General features: G+C 37.6%; 1 protein-coding gene and 1 long non-coding RNA gene across 4 annotated transcripts; one reads left to right on the forward strand and one right to left on the reverse strand.

Moving 5' to 3' along the window:
• Positions 1 to 59: 59 nt before the first annotated feature.
• PPID (peptidylprolyl isomerase D) lies at positions 60 to 12,738 on the reverse strand. The gene is made up of 10 exons (XM_033133668.1): positions 12,552 to 12,738; positions 11,163 to 11,303; positions 8,760 to 8,866; positions 6,646 to 6,834; positions 5,545 to 5,667; positions 5,278 to 5,384; positions 3,386 to 3,527; positions 1,558 to 1,644; positions 1,420 to 1,462; positions 60 to 671 (listed from the first exon to the last, which is right to left on the reverse strand). Exons 1-10 carry the CDS (start codon positions 12,634 to 12,636, stop codon positions 583 to 585), a joined length of 1,113 nt encoding a protein of 370 aa, XP_032989559.1. The 5' UTR covers positions 12,637 to 12,738; the 3' UTR covers positions 60 to 582.
• Positions 12,739 to 12,788: 50 nt separating this feature from the next.
• On the forward strand, positions 12,789 to 18,489 carry LOC117037556 (uncharacterized). Of its 3 annotated transcripts, none has more exons than XR_004425548.1 (5): positions 12,789 to 12,842; positions 13,749 to 15,317; positions 16,475 to 16,517; positions 16,661 to 16,716; positions 18,250 to 18,489. It is a non-coding gene; the product is annotated as an uncharacterized LOC117037556 (long non-coding RNA). The 3 variants fall into 3 exon arrangements; XR_004425546.1 differs by lacking the exon at positions 12,789 to 12,842 and adding an exon at positions 12,853 to 13,004; XR_004425545.1 differs by lacking the exon at positions 12,789 to 12,842 and having other exon boundaries at positions 12,853 to 15,317.
• The last annotated feature ends 406 nt before the right edge of the window (positions 18,490 to 18,895 follow it).

Genomic DNA, 18,895 nt, shown 5'->3' on the forward strand with positions numbered 1-18,895 from the left:
ACATTTGACTTGTCAAATCCAAGACTGCAAGTATGAAAATAAATGTATATTCTAGACTAGAGCTTGGCATCCAGCCCACCACTTACCATTTTATTGGAACACAGCCGTGCTGTACCCGTCGGTTTACACACTGTCTGGCGACAGCTGCAGGAATGCATAGTTTGTGGCAGCCTGGGATGGTCCACAGAGCCTAACATTGACTTTCTGGCCCTTTAGTTTGCTGACCAAGCGCAAGCCAACCATGTTACACAGAGCTGCGTCAAAGAATTGAGGGAAACAGTATACAAACTTAAGCGTTCATCTATTTATTCAACAAGATGTGTCTTTAGGAGTTTAAAAATATGTTGGGTACCATTCTTAGAGTAATGCAGATAGCCATGAAAAACAAATCAACTTCATTGTATTTTATAACACTTTTATTAAGAGAGAACCTATATCAGAATTCCTAAACTGTAAACAAGGGGGAACTGAAATATCAGAGGATACACATTAGGGATTATATATAACAGACAAAACCCCTTTAATTTTCTTATTGCCTTCATACAATCAGTGTGTAACATTTAAGCAAAATTGAAATCCTTATTAAGCAAACATTTTTGCATACGCTGCCTTCTCTTTATCTTTCTGTGCCTTTATCTTTTGTTTGACTTTCAGCAATTCTGCCTGGATAGCTGCAAAATAAATATGTAATATGAGTTACTTCTCAAAATACTCCAAAAATTAGGTTGACCAACAAACTGATGTTTTTAGTATGATAGTTAACTCCCCCTTGATGAAACAACTCTTCCATAAAGTAACTGAACCCTATTAACAGAATATTTTACTCTGAAAAAACAATCACACAAACACAAAAATCATGAAGCATAATTTTAGAAGACTCAATTGAGAGAATTTGAATTGAATTACACACTCTCCATTAGAGAGGGCAGTTAAGTGCCTCCCTTGTTTTACTTTAGCAATTAAGAGACCAAAGGTCTATTTTAATATATAACTCTAGTATCTCTATTTGTAGTTGGTTTATTTGAAAGACAAGCTTATTTTTGTCACAGCTTCCCAAAGCTTTCCTAAAACACACATCTATTAGATAGAAAACTTAAGGCCGCATTCAGCTTAAGGAATGGTCCCAAACATTGAATTCACCATAAATACGCTTAGTGTTGCACTTTCAACTGGAATTAAAGTAACAGGAACCAGAATTTCAAGTGATATGGTAGAACAAATAGTGTTCAGATATGTGAAAATCAGTTCTGGAGAGAGACTAGAATGGAAGCTCTCTGGGGACAGGGATCTTGACTTGTTCACTGCACTATGTTCACTGACAGGCATTCTGTAATACTAAATGGCAAAGGGTACAATGGTTCATGAGGATAAATTCTTGAAGGACAAAATGAATTTTCATTACAGAAACTGCCAACTTACCTTTATCTTCTGGTGCTATCTCCTGAGCTTTCTTAAGATCAACCTTTAATTGGAAAAAAATTTTTTTTAAATATTAGGTGTATGATTTATAACGGTGGTTATCTGTCTTAAAAAACTGAAATTTATAAAAAATTTTACCAATGCTTCATTGTATTCTTTTAATCCTTGCCATCCTTGAGCTCGACGGTATAGTGCTTTGGTATTTGATGGGTCTATTTCAAGAGCCTACAAAAATTATAAAATTAGTATTTTTATCTAAATATTAAATATATCTGCTACATTTCAATTGTATTGCCTGTGAGCTCCAAATCAACCCTTAACAGCTCTGTGATAATGGAGCTGGACCCTGTAAATCTGCCAGCTGGCACAGTGTTAAGTTTTGTCAGCAGAGGGCGCTACATGGACATGGAAGAGAAAGCTGTTTCTCTTCCAGTGTGTTCCTCTCATTAGGTTGCTGCATTGAGCTTAGTCAACACCACACAGCCAACTCCCTGCAGGCAGCATCCCCAAACACTTCAGTGAGTCCCACAAGTATGGTACCCAGTGAACGTCTCTGCACCCAATGAATCACAGCCACCCCCTCTCCAATGAGGTCTGAGGGAGTCTCAGTCCAGGGGCCCCCAGAGTTGCCTCTTCCTAGGGGATACCATCCTCCATCCCAGCCTAGGAGGAGCAGCTGCTTCTATATTTTACATGTATAACATTAGAATTTTCTTTACTAGCCAATCCCTCATTATTCCAATCCCCCCATACTTTTATTTTAAACTTTCTCTGTTCAAATTACTCTGTGGTTTCTATTTCCTTATTAGGCCCTAACTTCTAATAGAAAGCCACTTTGAATTAAAACTTGTGTACACTCTTTTACTTGAAATCTATGGTATTTTTTTTTTAGGAGCATGAATAACTTTTAATAGGTCTCTCATCAGAAATAAATGTTTTAAAAATACTATACTTTGTTTACTTAACATCTTTTAAAGTTCAATTCTCAGATTTTACTGAAAAGGGTGTACTATCTGCCTCACAAAGGTCAAAAAGAGATGCAGAGTGAAGACCAATCTTTTCCATTGGTAACATTTTCCCTGTGTTGTATCCTGCCTTCTAAATATAGTCTTACCCCTTATTCCACCTACCCTACCAAATTAGGATCTCATTTTATTTCGACTTGCTCTAGGCATAGCTGACCAGTGATATACATAGCTCAATGGGCAATAAACAAAAATCACTAGAGGTGGTCTTTCTAAAATACATGGTTTAGTATGGAAAACTTTTCAAACAAACTATACAATAGGGAGAAAGTCACTAATTGCTCTATTTAAGAAAGGTAATGCTGCCACCTTTTTAGCTGTAATAGTATTTCTGGATGTCTGCATAAAGAGAGCCAAATAAAAAGTTCCTTGAGGGTATGGGTTTTTCTGAGAATATCTAGACTGGTGGGTGCTTAACAGGTACCCCACACTGCTAAATGCTTCACATGTGTCATGTAATCCTTATGGCAATCCCATGAAGTATTATTTCCACTTAACATACAAAGAAATTAAGACACTCTTGAATTAGGAACTTATTCAAGATCACAGTTAGTGACAAAGGTCTAATAAAAAAAACATGCCTGACTGACTCCACAACCCACATTCTTAATCATTCCTGGCTTTGTCTTCTAATGCCTAGCACATAATAGGTGTTCAGTACGTTAAATGAATAAGTGAGCTGATGATACATGTGCTTTGAGGAAAAAAGGAAAGGTTATCTTCACAGATATTAAGTAACATAAGCTAAATAATTGAATTGAGAGCAAGAACTGACGGTCCAAAATATTTAAAGATAAAATGATTTACAAATTATGTTTCATCGAGTCTCATTAGGTCCTATGCAGTAAGACATATTCTTGTATATATTAATAATATTGCTTTTGTTTAAGTTGATAAGTCAATCGAATCCTTTCAAAAAGTTCAATATCAAACAGACTTACCTCCAAACAACTGTCGATTGCTCCCTGCCAATCTGACATCTTCAGTTTACAAGCACCAATATTCAGCATGCAGCTTAAAGCTATAGGTTGCAGCTTTGATGTATCTGCTTTCTCAATAACAGCCTTTGATCCTTCCACATATCTGGAGAACACATTTATAAAAGTAGCAAGTAATGCAACGTAAGACTTACTCTGCTTCAACTATGTCAAAAAATGTTGTCATTTGATATAAAAAGCTCATCAAATACTAATATTAATGTTCTCAATGATCACAATCCTTTCATTAAATACTTTTTTTTCTTTATTATTTGTTTCAACTTTTTTCCCAGAGTGTTCAAACAGGCCTATTTAAGAATAATCCCCAAATCGAAAGATAATTATGCACTATTAACACTTTCTATTTTTAAATACCAGGTCTCTTATGTACTTTCCAATGTAATTATGTTTAGGATCAACCTTCCCATTGTGAGAGAAGGAACAGAATGGGGAAAGGTGAAGAACCCTGTAATGCTTGTTTTGAACTGTAATTTAATATAATTCCTAGCTCTATACATTGAAAAGGGCTCAGAAACAATGAGTATACCTGGCCCCTGGAATTTGTTTTCTAAAGCCTATCTATCTATCCTCACTGAAAAATATCGGGGCATTTTGGAGAAACTGCTAATACCAGTTCTGGAAACAAGGTTAGTTAAGACAAGCCTTGAACATCTTGTGCCAGGAAACAAGCCAAGTTATCACAGGCTAAGAGGAACATGTGAAAAGTATGTAGAAAAGGGGGCTCGCTGGAAAATTGTGGAACCCTTTGAGCATCAAAAAGAACGATGTTAATAGTACAATAAGTTGATTTAGGGGAAAAAACCAACAACACAAGTCTATACTGATACTAAAAAAAGCGTAAGAAAAGGGAGGCTCTTTCAAACAGTAGAATGCCAACTAGTAACTGTAGAATGAGTGATAAAATTAGAAAATCACAGTTCTGCAAACATCAATGTATTAACTGATTCAGGCAAGGATCTTCAATGATGTAAAACCAATGGATATTCCAGAAACTGGAATATGCACACATCTCACAGTACCACCTCACAGAGTACTTATTATATACAAAGGGGAAAAGGCACTTTTATAACAGACAGAGACACCTGGCTGACACCACTTTAACCAAAACTCAAGTGCCAAAACTCAAAATAGGCCAAACTGACACGTGCCTTCAATATGTGATTTTCGTAGAAAATATACATCACTTACTTAAGTCCTCTTCCCAAAATATGTAACCTAAACCTAATCTTGAAGAAGCAGTCAAACAAATACAGATGTGATTCTATAAGATGACCTACTTAGACTTCACAAAATGCAAATAACTGAAAAAAATGGAAAGTAGGGACTATTCAAGATGAAACTACCGTAGAGACGTAAGACCAAATGATGCAACAGACTCTGAAGTAAAAAGAAAAAAAGAAACAAATGGGGAAATTTGAATATGGATTACATAGTAGATAATGTATGAACGCTATTTTGGGAAGATTTTAATGGCACTGAAGTTATGTGGAAGAATGTCCTCGTTTCTTAGGAAATACTTGCCAAAATATTTAGGGGTAAAGTGTCAGGGTATCTGTAACATCCTTTCAAAATGATTCTATAAAAACAAATACAGCAAAAGTTAAAAACTAGTGAACGAAGGTTAATGTACATGAGTAGTACTGATGTACTATTCTTTCAACTTTTCTGTATTCTGAAATTTTTCAAAATAGGGTGGAGGCAACAAAAATGCAACTATTTCAACATACCTGGTTACTCTGCAAGTATTTGCCAAAAATACAATAAACAACTTTTGAATTTGTTTATAATTTAACATGCAAGTTCTTAAAAGTAATTTATTAAAAATATTTTATTACCTTAAAACTTTTGTATATTTTTTAATGGCCATCTCCCAATTCTGGGATTTGAAAACAGTATTTCCAATGTTTTTTAAGTCTTCTGTTATTAATAATATTTTATCTACCTGTATAAAAGAATACAAATACGTTGAATTTTATTAAGTAATGTGGTTTAGTACTCGATTCTATCATTGAGACAGATTGACACAAAAATCTCAAAATTTTAGTACCAAATATTTTTAATAATTTAAGTAATGAAAGCTTGATTGATCTGAAAGTACTCACATCTTTTAAATCTATATCTGCATCCTCTGGGAAATCTGGGTAACTGTCACCAGAACCATCTTTTGGGAATATTCCCCAATCATCACCTTCCTTCAATTCTCCGCATTCTGCAATAACGCACAACTGTAAAAATAATCCTAAATTGTAGAAGTGCACTACCATATTAATTATATAAAAAAAAAGTTCTGGGTTTAAAAGCTATACAGCAGCAAGTCGTGTGTTACATCGTCCAAGTCCCTTTTGAAATGACAGACTGATGTTAGGAGGCTCATCTATCTGCTCTAATTACAAGAATGGCCTTTATATACAGAAGGTGCCAAAATAATGTATACACATTTTAGGAAAGGAAAAAACTGTATTAACATTGTAATACTCAATATATACCGATAACAAGAGATAAATACAAGTCATGTGTATAAGTTTTTTGGCACTTCCGGTACATTCTAAGTAATACAACATCACTATTTTGTAAAAGTATTTTATTGATAATTCAGCAGCTCAGTGTATACAAAATAAGTTGAAAATGTTATCATTCTCTACATAAATTTTCTTTAGGTGGGGCATCACTTTCAATTTACTACTGTTTCCTTCATACACTAGTGACAGCCTCTCTCCTGCCGGTATTGGAGTTTCCAGTTCCCACTCAAAACCCTGCCGACTGGGTAGGTAGTAGTATGCGCATGTTGACTGACAGGCACTTAGAACATAAGAGCCTGAAGTAAATTATAGAGTATGAGGAAACAGGCCAAGAAAAGTTAAATAAGATCAAGACAGAACCACCAATTAAATGGCAGAGTCTAAACAGGATTCTTCGTTTCCTGTCCTCTTTCTATTGTGTACTCGTGTACACTATGACTCAAAGTTTTTCAAGTATAGGAAGACTGAAATCACCAAATTGAAGTTGAAATAATAAAAATCTCCCTTTAAATGCCCTAATCTTTTCCTTGTAGGAAATAGTTTAAAAGAAAGTGGCAGATCCAGGCTTCTAGACCAAAAGTCATCTTAACATTCTTCCAGCTAATAATCATCTGATCCTTTTACTTACATTTCTTTAAGATAGCAACTAAGATGATAAATGTACTTCATTGTAACTTTACTTACTTTGACTGGTTTTTCACCTTTCACTTCTACATTTTCCAGAATTCTTGCCACACCCATTCCTTTAATTACTTGGCCAAATACCACATGCTTCCCATCCAGATGGGGAGCTGGAACTGTGGTGATAAAGAACTGAGAACCATTCGTATTGCAGCCTGCATTTGCCATGCTCAGTACACCCTCCTTGTCATGCTGTAGAAAAATCGTTAAAAGAAAACCGGGTTAAAAGTACTAGTCCAGACTGTTCTTTTATTGATGGTACTGACCATATAAAACTGTGGTGGACTGTAATACCATTTAGATCAAACAGTATAGTGTAATTTTACTTTGTATAAATTGCAGCCTTTAATTCACAAAATGTGGGGTATTTAACCATTTTTTTAAACTTTTAAGAAAAGCTTACGAAACCAAAATAAAGTTAACAGAAACAACAGCAGAGGGAGGAGGGTATTCTAAATCGGCCATATTAGGAAAAGGCGTCTACTTCATCTTTAAGATGGAGATGCTGCATTAAGGAGATCTAATAATTGTACTTTGCCCCTCTTTGTGATGCATGCTCTTTTTTCTGAGAAGCACTGAACAGTCTTCCCACTTTAATGGGCCTACATTATGATTCTTCCTTTACCCATCAATAAACTGAGAACAGTGATGGGTTATTCATTTTAGACCAGACATTAAATTAGGTCCTTTCCCAATCTCGAATCCAAATACTATGGCTTTCATCCCAGGTGAATCACTTCTTCAGGGATTCCCAAAAGAAACTACTGCATGCGTACACACTGAAATCAAATTTCTACTGTGGCATCAATCTGTTCAAAGGCTCTGTGAAACCCAATTTCTTCATCTTTCCACTTTATCTTCAGGCTTTCTAAATTTATTCTTTGTTGGGCCAAGCACTGCAACTCTCAACTTAGTCTTTCCACCTAAAATCCCTTTTCCCCTCCAATCTAAATCTAATTCAGCTTTCAAGGCCACCAGGTTTGTAGAAGGCGAGAACTACGTGTCCTTTCAATAGGCCTCCTTTCTTTTGATCAACACTGTCATCACATAATCTTAGTTTTCATCCTTCTGGTAGCTTCCCTCTTTCCTTTGCAAAAGTTTGGTCCTTTTCCCACGGTATTAAATAGAATATTAGCTTTTTATTTCCTCAGCCTCCTATTGCCTGTGTCTTTCCTCACTCACATCCCTCCTTCAAACTGGCATCTGCATTTTAGTTTCTGTCTAACCAAATCTCAGCCACCTCGTAAGGCCCACTTTGCCCAACTTAAGTACCCATTCCTCCTCAATGTCTTCCCTGATAATTTGGACCAGACAAATCATACCTCTCTCCTATAGTATGTAAAGTCTCAGTCAATGTAGCATTTATTTGCATATTATAGTATTCTCCAGTTGTTCCATATGTTTTAATCTTGTCTTCCTGGTAAGGCTATAAATTCCTTGTCATCAAGGCCTTTCATTTTTATAAACCCTTTGGTGCCAGTGACAATTCTAAACACACGTAGTTGCAGTTAGTTAATACTGTTTAAAAGACTGATGACATTTTCTTTCCAAGTTATCCTGCTTACCTTGCTCATATTCCTCATTTCCAAAGATACCACTTTATTTTGTACTTACGTGTCCATTCTCATAACTTGAATGATATAATACATCCTGATTACATCCTGGGACAATGAAGGTAAGAAGGCACAGGCAGCACTACTGTCCTTTAGGAGCTTGGACACTAGCCATATCCTCTAGTTTGCAAATCCCCTGACTTCCTGGGTATTAGCAATGGTTTTGTTGCTCTTCAAATTCAAGCATAAAGATGCACAAGTTACTATCCTTCCAACATGAGAACATTTTTCCTGGAAACAATTTTGCCGTATGATGGCCACACTTAAAAACTCATTGGCATTACTGAAGTATGTAAACCTGGACCACACTAATATAACTATAGTATTTTTGCCAAATAAAATCATTACTGAATGAAGTTTGTCCATCTCAAAGATGCACATTTACAAATATACCTTTTACAAAAAAAGAATCTAAGTACACTTACTTGAGACATTTATTGGTATCAACACACAACACCCTTTACTATTAATACCATAATAAACATGCATTTTTGTCTACTTTACCTTGTAATAGAACTTTTCATCTTCAAATTTTTCACCATAAATACTTTCTCCACCTGTCCCATTATGATTTGAGAAGTCTCCACCCTGAATCATAAATTTCTTAATAACTACAAAAAAGGAAAATAGCTATGAGAAACTAGGATTTGGATGGCTTCAGCAATGTTAACTAACGAATATGTAATAAAGACAACTTCCTAAAACATGACGCTAGCCATGTCACTCTGTCTTTCCCCACCACTTTACTCTTTAAAGACTTTTCACAATCTGAGTCCAAACAGCTTTTACTGCCTGACACCCCACTACTCTCATCTAACTCGTTCAAATGGCACCTCCCCAATAAAATTGTCATTGGCACCCCAAAGTTGGATCCCCTAATTTTTCTCCCTCGGTAACTGTACTCTACCTCCATTTTATAACATATATCGCAATGATCTGTCTCTTTCGGCAAACAGTTAACTCCTTAAGTACAGCAACTCTGTTTTTTACCCATGTTAAGATGTGCATTGCAGGGCTCATATTAGCCACTCAATAATGTCTACTGAATAAAGACCAATTATTCCCAGTAGATTTGTTATACAGTAATGGAAGTACTTCAGCAAATAAAATCACTTGGTGTCCAGAGTTCCCAAGACCAGCCCCATGTTCAGAGATTCCCTATGACTCAAAAGGACTCAGCATTTGGTTGTATTACAGTGACACAGTCAGCTACAGCTGGATGATAAAGGAAAAAGATACAGGCAGAGTCTGGAGGAATCCATGTGCTTCCTTACATTCTTGCCCTCCCATGAAAGGTCACATTCTTCCCCCAGCAAAGAAAATGCAGCGACATGTATACAATGCTCCTGCCCAGGAAAGCCCCCTGGAGACTCAGCACCCAGGTTTTTATAGGGGCTGATCATGCAGGCCTTCTGCCCAACATGTACCAAAATTCCAGACTCCCCAAAGGAAAGCAGGTGTGCGGCATAAAGCAGATGCTCTGTATAGACAGTCTAGGCATAGTAAACCACCTTGATGATTTAGGGAATGGTTCAAGTGCCGAGCTCCCAGACTCCAGTCAGTGGCCACCCTTGCAAGCAGACCTTGCCATGGACAGCTACGTTAACAATTTTCTGCATACACTTCATAGCATATTTTGGTATTTCATTAAACATGAAAATAAATCAACACTTAAAATATCTTTAAATCAGTGTTAATTTCTTAATCAAGTTTTTAAAAGGTAACTATTCATATGATTATAGCTTGTTTAGTACACAAGTATTTGAATGCCTACTCAACTACTAGACGCTGAGAACAAAATGATGAGAAGATACAGTTCCTGAATTCACGGAGCCTAGTCTACTGAGGGAACCATTAAGTAATCACTAAACAAAAGTATGATTACAAAGTGTGATAAGCAGTCTGAAATGTCATCTTTTAATTACATATCACATCAGGTCGCCAAGACACTGAATTTTTCAATTGGCTGCAGCCTTTTATTTGGCTGCAAATACTTGTTTACTAAACAAGCTATAATCATATGAATAGTTACCTTTTAAAAACTTGATTAAGAAATTAACACTGATTTAAAGATATTTTAAGTGTTGATTTATTTTCATGTTTAATGAAATACCAAAATATGCTAATGAAGTGTATGCAGAAAATTGTTAACGTAGCTGTCCATGGAAAGGTCTGCTTGCAAGGGTGGCCACTGACTGGAGTCTGGGCGCTCGGCACTTGAACCATGCCCTAAATCATCAAGGTGGTTTACTACGCCTAGACTGCTTATACAGATCATCTGCTTTATGCCGCACACCTGCTTTCCTTTGGGGAGTCTGGAATTTTGGTACATGTTGGGCAGAAGGCCTGCATGATCAGCCCCTATAAAAACCTGGGTGCTGAGTCTCCAGGGGGCTTTCCTGGGCAGGAGCATTGTATACATGTCGCTGCATTTTCTTTGCTGGGGGAAGAATGTGACCTTTCATGGGAGGGCAAGAGTGTAAGGAAGCACATGGATTCCTCCAGACTCTGCCTGTATCTTTTTCCTTTATCATCCAGCTGCAGCCTTTCCAAGAAATCTTGCCCAAGAAGTACGTCTAACTTTTTTGTCACCAGGCCATCAAGCTATCTAATATGTGCTTATGTATCATGGCCACACCCTTTTCTCTCAATCTAATCACTGAAGAGTTTAGAAGATTGGTGAAGTTAGTTTAGTCCATTTCTCTATAAATAAACCTTAGTACCCTCCTATAATTAATTCTGTCTTTCATAGCCCAACCTTTATGAAACTGAGCTATTGCCTCAGATGTCAAAGCGTCCTGTTGGAAACTAACAGTAATTTTTAACCTTCACCCTCATAGTGTTTTCTTTCCAAACTCCTATCGAACAGGATTTGATGATAAGAAGAATCAGAAAATTGGCACATACTTCGATGGAATGGGCACCCTTTGAAATGGAGAGGTTTCCCAGTGGTGGGTCCAATGCCTTTTTCTCCTGTACACAATGCACGAAAATTTTCGGCAGTTTTGGGTACAATATCTGCAAACAATTCTAAAACAATTCGACCAACTAAAAGAAAAAACAATGAAATAATGTCAGTATGCAAAACAAAATAAGCAAATGATAAAAGGATAAAGTATGGTAACTAAGTTCTCTTTTTCCCACGTTCTTTTTTTGTCTTTTTTCCTAATAGTCAGATTTAGTCTAATGTTAAGCATCATGTATATAGATGAATTTGAAACAAGTATTTTTCAACATCTTACAAGGGATCATAGATACAGTAACCAGAAAATTAGCATATAAGGGACACCGTGAAGTACAAATGGTTTTAAATTCTGAGTAATTTTTTGGACAGGTACTCAGAATTATCAATCACCAAAAAACCAATAGGAGAACATTAAAAATCCTTTAAGTGGTCAGGTGAGTCGAGTTTTACGTATAGCTGTAGCCTTTGTGCTCTGCGGAACCTGCCTGGTTGCAGATTCTGAAGCAAAAGCTGGACAAGTTCCCATTCTAGATTAACTCCTAAGGCAGGTAAAAATAAACCTGGCACTAGTTTCAAAACGTGTATGTGTTGTCTCTCTCTCTGTCGTCATACGATCCACAGGGGTCTCTGAATCTTGATGTGTCCGTTTGTATATACACTGCCTGGCCATCAATTCTAACGTATTCAGAACAAGAGCAATTCAGTTACAAAGCAATATGCTAATATTCCACACGATTTTAGAAGCTTCTAAGCTGCTAACGTAGCCTAGGCAACCACATTGCTACATTGAACTCATTTTCCCCAATGCCAAAAACGTTCACCAATCTGAATGGACCTCTAAATTAAGAGAATCAATAACAAGGAAAAAGCAACAGGCAAAAGTCGCTTTAATTTATAAATAACCTAACAACTGCTCATCTAGGTCGCATGGCAAAAGACACGGCGTGACTGGAGCCCAACTGACGCATATCCCACGGGTTTTCTGAATGTCCCACTGCAAACATTGAATAATTATTTTATGCCAACCTAATGGTGCAAGGTGGCGGGCAGGTGCAACCAAATCAGGAGAGACAAACCTAAAGGCCACCACAATCCCCGAACCAGAAATTTCCAGAAACTTCCGCACGATTGATGGCAATGGACAAGGACATTGGCTCGACCCAACCCTGAATGCCCGGGTTTCTCTCAGCGGTCCAGTCTGAGCAGCCATCCCCTCCGCGCCCCAGAGCAGCCCCGGCCCGAACCGCGCACCCCACCCCACCCCTGGAGTCCCCCAAATCTGGGGAAGCCCAGCCTCGTCGGGGTCACTCCGCGAATATCAGACTGCTCACCTCGCTCGCCTCCGATGTCCACGTCAAAGAAGACCCGAGGGTTATTGGGGTTGGAGGGCTTAGCTTGGGGTGACGGATGCGACATGGTGACTAGCAGACGCGTTTGGAAGCGGACTCAGAGCACCTCGTGGCTGCCCAGCACCTGAAACCCGAGAGTGGCTCTTTGAGCGAAGACCTGGAGGGGGCGCTGAAGAGCCACTTCCGGCGTAAGGTCCGTGAGCCGCAGCCCGACTTCCGGCACCGCCTCCTCCCTCTCTGCGTTTCCACGCGCCGGTTCCCGCATGCTCGGTCGTAAGTTCTCTGCAGGTTTCCCCTCTTTTCTCATTCCCTGAAGTTGCAGCCTCAGTTGTTTTCACTCTTGTCGCTTGTGCTTCTTCGCTTTTCCTACCATCGTTGTGTAGAAGGGCTTTGGAGACAGTCATCCCGTTCCAGCCTCAGGTCGGCGACTAACTGGTATTTGACTGCTTCTCTGAACCTCAAGTTGCTTGTCTGGAAAATGGGAATGCAAATGCTTACCTCGGAAGGTCGTTTTAAGCTTTAAAGAAGTAAATCGCTTAGCACAGTGTTTGACAGCTTGCTGGTAGCTAATCACTTGTTGCCATTACTGTCATAATTTGATCTTGCCCTTAACAGTATTCGTGGTAGAGGTTATGCCAAAGGCTCTGGCAGCTGAAGCTGAGAGACCTGAAGAAAGCACAGTTTTGATTCCGGATAAAACTGCATTATTGTAGTCCACTTTTCCCTTCTGGAATTTGTGTAAATATTTAACCTATTTTAAGTCTCACCTCTTGAGAAAGCCTGATTTTGAAGAAAAATCTCTTAGCACTTTGCGATAGTCTAATCGTTTATTCAGTTATTTACTTCATCTCTCCTCCCGTAAGAATTAAACTCCATAAGGGCAAGAATTTTGTTTTTTTTCATTGCTCTATCCCAGCACTTCTGTCTGGCACATAGTAGGTGCTCAATAAATATTTTTGAATGAATGAATGAGTTATACAGAATGCTAATGGCCTTGAGAATATATTTATGAGACTGTTAACAAGAAATTTCATTTTCTTTTTTATTTATTATTTGAGAAGATTATCAGCTCTTCATGGTTATCCTTTCAAAGTCCAACATTAAAATTAATGTATGTTAATCTCTTATGACTTGATGTCCTTCGATTCTTTGGTGTTTATTTGTTGTGTTTCCCTGCAGATCTATGACAGCTCAGCACATAACTTCTGTATCTCTTGATAAATACGAGTCAAAATCAATCTTTCTCTATCCCAATCTCATTTCCAGGCTGCAAACTGGTAACTTACACTTTGTCTCACAAATATCAAATGATAAATTCACATTAAATTTTTTATTCTAATCTACTAGCTTAAAAATCAACCTGTAGGTTATTATTCCAAGAATTCCACTTTTATATCATAACCTCCTAACCATATTACCGTGATGAATATCATTATAATTAATTAGGCAGCATAGTTAAGCACTTCCACTCTGCCATAAGACTTCTGAGTTTCAAATTCAATCTCTAAAAGATACCAGCTTGTGACTTTGGACAAGTTACGTAGCTTTTTTGTGCCTCAGTCACCTCATCTGTAAATTAGGATATTATATGTATCTTAATGTTTTTTAAGGATTAAATGAAGAATTATTTAGATGTTTTAGTATCTGACATAGTAAGTACTACATAAGTATAAGCAATTGTTGTTCATAAATAGCTAATACTTTATTATAATAGTTACTACTATCAACATATTTCAAAATGAAAGTTAAAAACTGGAAAGGTGCCTCTGCATTCTCAGAAAATATAACATGATTCTTCCTGTTATACAGGTTTCTAGGTGTCAAAGACTAAATGTTACTCTCACTATGTCTAGATTTTTCACAGTAATGTAACAGCTTTATATAAACTGTCAAATTCCTAGAACCAACCCGAATAACACAATCATACCTTTCAAAACCGCTCTAGAACTGATTTTTGGTGAAAAGATAAATCCTTCTCCTAGAAGACAACCTATCCCATTGTCAGTCTGCTTACTTAAAACAAAGCTTCTGAGTTCTGAAGTCTTGCCTGTGGGTAGCAAAGAACAGAGCCAAGACCCTGCACTATTTCTTAGGACTAAGGACACAATTTTCATCTGGATAGAGGAAGGAATATTTGCTCTGAGAGCCCCGTTGTTGTGATTTTTGTCTGTTCCTCGTAAGTGTGGTGGAATAATATTAACAGGTTGCCTCCCCCACCCAATATTCTCTTCTCTCAATCTGTTTGCCCATCACTCAACCCCAAAAAGCACCTAAGCATTCTGTGTTCATTGCTTTAAGAGAAAGATATGACTGCAAAAAAAGAGAGAGGAAGAAAGGAGACACTCCTAGCTTTGGTGTTGCAAAAGGCTTGGCTTTTCAAGAACAAAAAAGACACCTAGCATAGCAAGAGATTTGCACAGAACATCTTTTGTAAGAGCATAGCTTTCCAGTGGCAGAAAAAAATAAAACTCAAACACGTAAGAATGGAAAAGCCACTCTCAGGCTCTGCCTGCTAAATTTAAGACTACCTAAGGATAATTGTAGGTTTGTTAATCTAGAACATTGAACCTCTGGGAGACAGCAGAGGCCACCAGGGGACAGTAGAGTCTGCCACAAGCAGAAGTCATCTCACAGATGGAAATGGCGCAGTGGACTTTGTGCCTGAACATTCCCACTATGACAAGATTCTTCTAGGCGTTGGAAGTGATAGGACAAAATATACTGATTATCAGTTTACACTAACGCCAGGTAAGAGGATGTATGTGTGTTCCTTTTCTGAGCAGTCCTCATAAGATTAATTTTAACTGTTTAGTTGCAAAAGGTGTATTTATCTGATAGAATAAAATACAATGATTTGAACCAACAAAAACGTTTTTTAAATCCTTAGTATTCCTTTCCTCCGAAGAAAAACATTTGCATTAATCTAAAAGGGCTTCCTTAAATAGGTATTATGACCATCACAAACAAAAACCACAAGCACTTATTGATAATTGCTACGTGCCAAGCTCTGTGCTAAGTGCTTTATATACTTTATGTTATTTAATCCTCAAAGTAACTGTGACATAGGTAATCTTATTACCCTATTTTACTTACCAGATAAATAAATGCTGGAGAGGTATAGAAGGTGCCTGATATGATTCCAAAGCCATTTCACTATTAAAAAGCTAGAACTTGACAATCTATCTTTAAAACTATAAGGTTTAAATATTGTGTAAGAAAGTACGTTGGTATATAGAGGACCTATGAGCTCATTACATTAACCCTGGATTTGTCTTATCCATACATGGCTTTGATCTGGCATCATAACATGGATTAGGCTTCTATATCTTTTGTAAGATAGTCTATATCTATAGAATGTGAACCAAGGTAAATAAAGAATCTTTCCATTGAAAATGAAAATCATAATAAAATTTTCTCCTCATCACTTTGTTTGGAGGTTAGAGAGTTGGTGCCAATCTTCTGGCATCTCCATGAATTTCCCTAATATGGGACAGAGATTGAAAGCAAAAGAAACTAACAGATATGTATGTAGCAAACCCTGGTGACCGACAGAAGGGTTACACAGCAATGTTAATCAATGGTATTATATCTATAAGGGAATAATTTGGGATAATTAGCGTCTTAAATTCATAGTTTTCACGTTTATTCCCAATAATCTTAACGTTATTTTAATGTCCTTAAACTTACTGAAAATGGTAAGTACAATATAGAGTTCCTATAAACATGTAAATGTCTCTGGGGAAAAATAATTTATTTTCATGGCAAAATCCAGTTCCTTTGGCAGAAAGATTTGTAGGAATTAAAAGTAAAAGAACTAACATTACTGAATAACTACTATGTGCCAGATGCTTTCATATATCTTGTAAGTATCTTCTGTATCCTATTGTCAGTGTCAACTATTCTAGATAAATACTGATCACTGGTGGCGACAGTTTGAAGGTCAAAAAGGTGAGTTGGCACATAAACGTTTTAGCACTCGTCTTTCCTATGTCACATCCCACCAAAGTTGATATGTCCAAAACTTAACTCTCATCTACAAGTCCCCACACTCAAATTACATCCTCCTCTAACTCTCTGTATTTTTTTTGAAGGAACCATGGACTAGAAATATTTAAGGTCTCACTCTGCAGAAAGCATCTGGCACGCAGTAAGTACTCAGTAATGTTCATTGTCACAATCTGTCAATTGTCCTCCACTGAAGCCTCTCAAATCCACCTCCCTCCTGTTGAGGAGCTTTTGCACTTAAATGAAATGGTCACTAATGGGTCTCCTAGCTCTAGGTTTTCCCCTGGTTTATAAGAAAGACATTAAATAGCATGATGGACGGCATTCCTGATAATTCCAAAACCGCAGAATGTATTACTCCCCAAGATCTTTTCTTGTAATAACCCTCAAAAATAAATATATGAATATTTACATGTGGCCAGAATGGTGTCTATCTAGGTGTCTAGATTTCTAGAATTCAAATTTGAAGGATGGATATGTTTAGTGAAGCCACGGGACTTAATGGTTATTATGTTCCTTATGCAATTCCTGCTGACTTTACATGTTGTCAACTAAGCTTTTAGGTCTGTATTGTAGCTACATCATTGGGATCACTAGTGACAATGTGAATGAAGGATTTCAGTGCCGTTTGATTGAAGATTAATTTAATTGCCCTAGATACCACACCAGGAGGCAGTAAAGAAATTTGAGTGTGTATTTTTGCCCACAGAATGGAATATCTCACCTTGCTAGGAAGGAAGGTTTCAGAGAGGGTTATGACTTTTTCTCAAATTGTAACAATGGATCTATTTAAATCCTGGGATTCTGTTGAGAGCCCCAGAAATCTGTACTGCAAAGTATCATCCAAAAAAGTCAACCTTGCTATAAAAATGTGAGGCTGGTGTTTTGATCCCATTTCAGAGGAGGAAACTGGCTTAGGCTAAAGAACGTACCCCACAGCCAAGTTGTCAGAGCTGTTCTTGCTTTTATTGCAGGCCGTAAAATATGCCCCCGAGGTCACAAAAAGTACCACTCTATTAGTCTACCCGGATGTTTGGGAACATCTGCCAATAATAATTTTGTTTTTGTCACTAGTGATGTGAGTTGTTGCTTTTCAGAAAAATTAGCCAACAGATTCAGTTGTTTCTTGAACATTCCCTTAAAAGTAATCATTGGACCATGCTGTTTGAAGGAGGCTAGCTGTGTGTCCAGGTCATAAAAAAATAACAAATCTTTTAAGCTTAAAAATGGGGAATTTAGATTGCAATGATTGATTACACAATTAAATTGGAATTTGAATACAGAATTCCTCTGTATTCAGATTCTTGAGTCATGCCAGATATGGACTCTATGGACTCTTCATTTGATTTACTTTTATATTTAATGAACTCTTCACATATAATACAACGATACTATTTGCTGAAGTACTTGTATTAGTAGTATAACATCTGCTGGGAAGAGCTTATTCAGTAGATACTGCTGAGTACCTAATACATGCCAGGCCTGGCACATAGTTATAAGGATGAAAGATAGAGTTGCTGTTTTTAAGGAGTTCACCATTTGCATTGTGATATATGTATAAATCTGGAAGTAGACTCAAGACACTGTGGGGAAAAAAGGGGAGAGATCCGACTTTGGAGATCTCTAACAGTTTTACACGGAGATGCTGTTTGATCGAAGTCTTCTTAAATTCCAGAGACGAAACTGAACGTCTACAACCCAGCAAAGGACTCTGCTCATCACACAGAACAGCTAAGAGACTCCTACGAGGATTACTTGAAGGGCCCAACTCAAGAGATTCAACACACCCTGAGGCCAACTCCAGACCAAACCAGAGTACTACCGGGTTTGACCTACAAGTGACACACCCAGAGGGAATTCTCTACAGGCACAAGAGCCCATAGGGGCCAAGCCTCATTTGAGCGGTCAGCCCTCACACAGCATCCACTGTGGGCAGAGCCAAGTCTCACAACTAGTCAGCCTAGGAGTCAATCTCACCTACTGAGAAGCCAAAAGCAATTAAAGCTCAGCTTTAACAGGACAATATACACAACACAAGAGTCACCTTTGGAGCACACGCACAGGAGAATAGGGAAGTGGTGCAAGTCAAATATAAAGGACACATACTACAAATAAGATAACCCAGCAAAACCAAGAACCCTAGGAGATCTACCTAATAAATACATCAAAGCAAACACAGAGTCAGCCAGAATGGGGAAACAAAGAAACATGTCCCAAATAAAACAACAGAAGAAACCTCCAGAATTGGAACCACATGAAATAGAGGTAACCAACCTATCAGAGACAGAGTTCAGAACACTGATGATAAGAATGTTTAAGGA

This window comes from Rhinolophus ferrumequinum, chromosome 18 (assembly GCF_004115265.2).
Source record: "Rhinolophus ferrumequinum isolate MPI-CBG mRhiFer1 chromosome 18, mRhiFer1_v1.p, whole genome shotgun sequence".
NCBI lineage: Eukaryota > Metazoa > Chordata > Mammalia > Chiroptera > Rhinolophidae > Rhinolophus > Rhinolophus ferrumequinum.

Bases quoted from the DNA above. Each gene is read 5' to 3' on its own strand.
- PPID (XM_033133668.1), bottom strand. From the start codon at position 12,636: ATGTCGCATCCGTCACCCCAAGCTAAGCCCTCCAACCCCAATAACCCT. The intron at 1,645-3,385 runs GTAAGTCTGTTT...TAATTTTTGTAG, and splicing joins CAATCGACAGTTGTTTGGAG to GCTCTTGAAATAGACCCATC. The intron at 1,463-1,557 runs GTAAAATTTTTT...TTCCAATTAAAG, and splicing joins AAGAATACAATGAAGCATTG to GTTGATCTTAAGAAAGCTCA.